Raw genomic sequence first — 6,976 nt, forward strand, 5'->3', positions numbered from 1 at the left:
GCCCTTGGCTCACCAAACCTACACGATAACGATCCGATGCCGATACGATGCTGAAAAATATCATCTGCTTATCGTATCCAAATCGATCTCATGTTTTATATACACAATTCTCACACCAAAGATACATTCGGCCGATACGTCGTACGATTTTCGGCTGCCGACTCGACATGTCAGACGTCCAGACGATTTCAGTTACTGTTTGGGCAGTCTGCAGTTATGGCGCATCAAAAGGCTGAATGTGAATTTAACCTCAAACTTGTAGAAGCAGTCGAAAATTTTCCTTGCTTATATAATTATAAGCTGGCAGAATATGCTAGAAAAGATATCACTGAAAAAGCATGGACAGAAGTGGCAAAAGAAGTAAACGACACAGGTATGTACTGTTTTTTACCAATTTATTAATAACTTAGTACAAACAATGTGCGTAGTGTGTAGATATTCATTTATCGTTTACATAAAATCGTCAGTAATAAAAGTTTGTGAGAAACTTTTAATTAATCCTCGTTTACTCTGTAATTCCATTGCCATGGAAGAGCTACACGTGGTTGTAGAAAATATTGAGCTAAATAATTTCTCAAAGTATGTGCATTGGATCGGCCATCAATAGTAATCTGTTCGTCACCATTTGCATGGACGTTGGCTAATATTTCGTGAGGTTCTTGTTCTTCTTGTGGAAACTGTGTTGTTAAATATGCTCGTCCTTCTCTGTTACGAACATAATTATGAAGAATACATACTGCCCGAATTATGTTATTCACAGATTTTACTGCTTTACAACGAACAGAATTCAGCAACACTTGAAATTTTTGTGTCATCATGCCAAATGCACATTCAACGGTCTTACGACCTCGACTGAGTCTGTAATTGAATATTCTGCTCGTGTTATTCAGTGTTCGTTTTGGATAAGGTCTCATAAGATATTTTGAAAGTGGAAATGCTTCGTCACCAACAAAGTAATATGGAAAACTTTGTTGCAATTCATCATTTGGTAACAATCTTGGTTCCGGCAAATCTCGTCCTTGTTGTAGCCATTTGCCCATTCTTGACGCTCTAAAAATGCCGCCATCACAATTTCTACCAGCATACCCCGTTCTATCATAATAAAGTTACCATCAGCATCACTGCACGCCAGTAAAACGATAGAGTGAAACGATTTATAATTAAAATTTTCGGATCCGCTTCCAGGAATTTTCTGTATTCTAATATGCTTCCCGTCAATAGCTCCTAGGCAGTTTGGAAGATTCCACAACTGCTGATAGCGATCTGCTATTAATAGCCACTGATCTTTGTTCGGAATTGGCATATATTGTTCTTGTAAACTTGACCAAATAGCAGATGTAGTTTCTATTACAATACGTCCAATTGTATTATTTCCTCGAGCAAAATAAAATGCAAGAGCGCTGAACGTACATCCTGAGGCCAAATATCTGTAAAAATTTGTGTAACTATAAATGATTTGGTCAAGAGGTATATGCATGTTTTCTTTGTTTCTATTACAGTGAGCAAATGCAAGCAGAAATGGCAGAATGTAAGAACAGCTTTTGTGAGGAACTTGAAGTCACCTCCAAGTGGATCAGGTGCAAAATCCAAAAAACCGTATTATTTAGCAGAACATATGCAATTTGTGTTGCCATTTGTGAAACCCAACACACCTGACAGTGACACACAGGGCAATATACCATCAACTTCTGAACAACATAGTGAAGATGAAAGCGAAAGTATCGATGAAAGCACTGCAATTGCAGATAATACTGATGAAGCTGATGCCACGCAAGCTTCACAGGGTATTGGAAATGATGGAACACAAACGATTAACAGAAAAAAGTCCGCTAACACGGTAACAAACAAAAGAAAACCTGAATTGTCCGATGCTGATAGAGCGTTTGTAGAATTCTGCGATATTCGCAAAAAGAAAACTACCGATGCTGATCCAAATCAGATGTTTCTATTGAGCTTGCTTCCGGAGGTGAATGCAATGAATCCTCTACAGATGAGACGATTCAAACGAGAGGTTTTGAATTTAATTGACAATATTTTAGATGGAAAACCAGCATTCAGTAACCAATATTTTTTGAACAATACCACACCTTCATCCGCATCACCATATATTAGCGGCAACCAAAATTCCTTCCCAACAAGAAACGCATCCAATACTCCTTCACCTGCGCCATCTTCTTATTATAGTGAACATTCGTGGCCATCAAGAACCAGTACTCCTGCAACCGCAACGTCATCACCGAGGTCATCACTTTATGATAGCAACAATATGGAACCATCTCTGATTACCACAAATTTTCGACAATTGCCACAAACTGATCCCCACAATGGATGGAAACCAAGCAGCAGCAACACTGATTATGATTTAACTTATTTGCATTAACCATTGTAAAAAAACCTATATAATAAACACGTTATACACTTACCTAAGCGTTATTAAAAGTCTTTCTTCAACGCTCACACATTGTCGGTAGTTCGTATCTTTTTTTTGAATATATGGTCGCAGTTTTTCAACCAGTTCAAGAAAAAGTTCTTTAGACATCCGATAAAATGATCTAAACTTTACGGGATCCTGCGCAAGTTCTTTGGCAGCAATAAACATCCTTCGTTTTTTATTATTAGCGATATATGGATGTATCCACCATCTTCTTGTCTTATTAGATTTTCGTTGCTTTTTTCGATTTCGCAAATACCAATACATAGCAACGACATCATCCCCGTCACTTGACATTGCCGACTGTACTGATCAAAAAATGTAGGAAACAAGTAGGCCCAATGGAAGAAGAGCAGATCGCGAGCTTGTTGGCTGGTATATCGTGCCGGCATCGGATCGTTATCGTGTAGGTTTGGTAAGCGAAGGGCCTAAATATTAATTTCTCAAATTCGTCATTTAGTACTGTTCACACACACTGCGAGTTTATTCTGCAAAGTAAATATTCATACGTGTGACTGTGTTGTAACTCTTATACTTGTGTTTAGTGTGTCTATATAGTGTTTATTATTAAAAAATTGCCACTTTTTGATTGAAAAAAAGTAAAATAACAAATGGCCCCAGTTCCAAAAAGACGAAAAATAAGTTTTCTGTGGAACTTTTTTACTGAAGTAGACGACAATTACGCAACTTGTAATATATGCCAAACAAAATTGTCCTACAAAACTAGTACCACAAATTTAAAAAAGCACATGGAAATTAAACATCCCACGGTTTCGTTGGTTGCAACAGATGTCTGTAGCCGCACTACAACAACCGTCGTTGAACATCCTAGTGTCAGTGTGCCTGAAAGTCGGGTAAGTATTTTGCAATAAAAAAATCAAATCAGCATTATATATTCCGAGATATATTCTTATTGTTGCACTTACAAGTTGACCCAGTACCTAACAAAAATGTTTATTTTTCAGAATACTGACAATGTTCAGCCCTCTATCAGCAGTAGCAGTACTGTGGTCAATGTTCCATCTACGAGTAAAATCCAATCAAATGATTCTCCCTCTATCAGAGTTGGTCGTCAAACACATATATCCTCCTACATTCCCAAACGGTTAACACCAAAATCAAAGCAGATCATAGACCAAAAGTTGCTTCGGCTTTTTAGTGAGACCTTTCAGCCGTTCCGAATAGTTGAAGAAAATGCGTTTCGCGAGTTTGTTGCAGCTCTTAATTCGTCTTATGAATTGCCAAGCAGGCATATGATATCAAGAACACTTATTCCGGCAGCGTATGAAAAGTGTGTAAATGAAACACATAGAGTGTTAGAAGGTGCAAAAAAAGTTTGTGTCACAACTGATTGTTGGACATCAGTAAACACTGAGAGTTTTATGGCTGTCACTGTTCATTTTTTAAATGACAATTTTGATCTAGTGTCACTACTTTTAGAGTGTTCAAGTTTACCGGTACAACATACAGCTGCAAATCTAGCGAAGGAACTAAAACGAGTTCTATCAGAATGGGACGTTATTCAAAAAGTTCTCATGGTTGTGTCGGATAATGCCGCTAATATCAAAGCAGCTGTTCAAACTGAATTGGGGTGGAAACATTTCGGATGTTTCGCACATTCTATAAACCTTGTTGTTAACGATGGTTTAAAAGGAGAAGATATTTCACAAATTATTAATAAAGTGAAGTATATTGTTGGTCACTTTAAAAGGAGCCATTCAGCGACGCAGAAACTTCTGACATATCAACAAAACCAGGGAACAGGGGTTCCGTTGAAACTGCTGCAAGACGTGGCTACTCGGTGGAATTCCACCTTCTACATGTTAGAGCGGTTTATAGCTTTGGAAGATACCGTAAAAGCAACAATGGCCTTAACAAATATGGATCCGACTAGTCACTTAACGACTGATGAGTGGGTTGCCATTAAGCAAATCCTTCAAGTCCTTAAACCGTTTGAAAAAGTAACCAAAACTGTTTCGGGCGAAGGATACTTAACAGCTTCTTTAGTAATTCCGTTAGCCAATGGTCTAATATCCGTATATAAAGGTTTCGTAGATAAACCAGTGGCCGAATCTGAGATTATTCGGAATATGTTAAGGAGAATAAATAAATCACTGGATGAGAGATTTGGAAAGTTAGAAAATAGTAATACACTATCAATGGCGACATTCTTAGACCCAAGGTTTAAATCCCTTGCGTTTAAAGACAAAAGATATTTTGATATTACTAAAAAAAACGTTATATCTTTGGTGGCTGAAAAAATTGCTCAGTCCAAACAAAGCGTCAGCGAAGATGAACCAATGTCATCGGCTTGTGATGATCCCACTGGTTCTGAAGATGAGATTTGGGCTGATTTTGACAAAGAAGCGTCAGAGTGTCAGCCAATAGGATCTGCAGTGAGCAAAGCAATCATAGAGGTTCAGCGCTATTTGGATTGCGACAGGCTGGATAGAAAACAAGATCCACTGAAATGGTGGAAAGAACACAAATATATGCTGCCACACTTAGCTTTAGTGGCACAAGAAAGACAAAGTGCCATTGCGACATCAGTACCTTGTGAAAGAGAGTTTTCGAAAGCAGGGTTAATTCTAACAGATAGACGAAGTAGGCTCAGTAGTACCAAAACTAAAATGCTACTTTTTTTAAATAGCAATCGCAAAGTCGCAACTTTATTATAAATTAGTTTCAATTTACTAGATCTGAATTTGTTTTTGTTTTAAAAATGCGTGTGATATTTTTGTTTTGTTTTGCGAGTACCTACATAAATACATTTTTTGGTTTCTAAACAGTTCCTTGACATTTTTTTCTCTCCTATATATTAAATAATAATGCTTCATAAAATTCGTAAACATATCTTTATATTCCTTAGAACTCCGCTTGGCGCTTTCGTTTTGTTAGAACTAACAGCAACCAGGTAAGTACGCCCACAAGCGGCAAGCCCAACATAGCGACAGCGTGAAGCAGTACAGCATTGTAAGAAAGCTTTTAACATCGCAAAAACGCTAACAATCACTATTACCAAATATGTTGCGGATATGCTATTGATTCGCAATTCGCATTCACAGGTTATGTTCACAGTGAACAGCAATTCGCAATCGCAGTTGTAACTGTGAATAAAAAATCGCAACTAAGCCCATCTCTATTTATTTATTAATCTTCGCGCTTATAATTTGCGGGCGCGACTGACATAGATGTTGCTCCGAAAAACGGCGACGGGCAACTCCCTCCTGGTGCTTGAAATCCCCGTATTTATACTTTCTCACTTAGTATCCACTGACCTCAATTCGCTTTATCGCGCAAACTCGCACATGTATAAATAGTTTGAACGCCCGTGACTTAAGCTTTTGACACTTTGGCAGCGGTAGAGAATAGACGGATTTGAATCGCTCTACTAGCTCACTTCCTTAGACCATATAGTACATGGACTGCTAATTGTAACTAAAATTATGGTCAAAGGAACATCGCACGTGGGTATTGTGGAGTTTCAGGGTAAAACGAGTCTGTGTCGAAGGGGTTTGTCCAGATGGCAGACCCACGATTTGAGACTGTCAGCCTATAAATTCACAAACGTCAATGAATTAATCGCCGTAGATATCCCAAAAAAAGCAAACTTATTCTTATTCGTGAACGGCTATAAGCAAATATCATGAAAGCTATATAAATAGCTCCCCGTACTAGCGCGGTTGACCTTTAGAAGCTGCTCTTTTACGCGATCCGATGTGGTGATGATCATACGACTTAGTTACCTCGAGATTCACATACCCACGTCTAAGTGCCCTCAATATCCGTGACACACATTTCGGTATTTGAAGCTAGGGCGTAATAGCAGTCCATGTACTATAGATGTGTTCTAAGGACTAGCTCTCAACTAATTATTTAAACAAGACTCGGACTATTGGCAGACCTTAAGCGTTTATAATACTCGTTATTTCTATGCCAAGCTTCTGTACCACTAATTTACCTATTTACCATACGTACGAATGCAATTCTGATTTACTGCGTCGCCGATTATTTACTATAATTTAATTCTCTTTCTGCGTCTAGCGGCTATCTTTGAATATGCATACTCAGCTACAATAACTTAAAATAAACAATTCTCCTTAAATAGCCTCTCCATTTCAGTCACATCTTCACACACTTGGGAGTCACGATTAACATTTAGACTAGGACACTTGAAAATCACGAAAATAAAAGTTTTATAAGCTGTACAGAAATACTGTTACAAAAATAGTCATTCAAAAATATTTTTCAATGTTTAAACATTTAGCTTCAGGGTAATCCAATCAAAATTAAAATGAAATCCCAAAAGGACGCTTGATAAAACTGCATTTCATGTCCCCTCTGGTCATTATCACTTAATAGAATGCCCTTTATGTCTCAAAAATGCTCCATCTACGTTCCACTGAGATGTGATGGACAACAACGTATCTCACTGAGCGTTGCAAGGGGGAAAAAACCCCCGGGCGAAGGTTTTTTGTGTATTTGGGGGGGGACCGTGGGGGGAAACCCTTTAAGGGGGGGTCGTATTACTCAGATAATCCTGTG

At 38.1% G+C, this 6,976-nt stretch overlaps 2 protein-coding genes across 4 annotated transcripts; both read left to right on the forward strand.

Moving 5' to 3' along the window:
• Window positions 1-10: 10 nt before the first annotated feature.
• On the forward strand, window positions 11-2,658 carry LOC116159157. 3 transcript variants are annotated; one of them, XM_031472091.1, is made up of 3 exons: window positions 11-373; window positions 1,500-1,966; window positions 2,040-2,658. In XM_031472091.1, the coding sequence occupies exons 1-3, from the start codon at window positions 91-93 to the stop codon at window positions 2,073-2,075; spliced, it is 786 nt and encodes a 261-aa protein (XP_031327951.1). In that variant the 5' UTR covers window positions 11-90; the 3' UTR covers window positions 2,076-2,658. The 3 variants fall into 3 exon arrangements, with proteins under 3 accessions (XP_031327951.1, XP_031327952.1, XP_031327950.1); XM_031472092.1 differs by having other exon boundaries at window positions 1,500-1,837; window positions 1,890-2,658; XM_031472090.1 differs by having other exon boundaries at window positions 1,500-2,658.
• A 1,308-nt stretch (window positions 2,659-3,966) lies between these two features.
• On the forward strand, window positions 3,967-5,109 carry LOC116161371 (zinc finger BED domain-containing protein 1-like). Its single transcript, XM_031474705.1, has one exon. It carries the CDS (start codon window positions 3,967-3,969, stop codon window positions 5,107-5,109), a length of 1,143 nt encoding a protein of 380 aa, XP_031330565.1.
• The last annotated feature ends 1,867 nt before the right edge of the window (window positions 5,110-6,976 follow it).

Source organism: Photinus pyralis, unplaced genomic scaffold (assembly GCF_008802855.1).
Source record: "Photinus pyralis isolate 1611_PpyrPB1 unplaced genomic scaffold, Ppyr1.3 Ppyr1.4_LG1, whole genome shotgun sequence".
Taxonomy (NCBI): Eukaryota; Metazoa; Arthropoda; class Insecta; order Coleoptera; family Lampyridae; genus Photinus; species Photinus pyralis.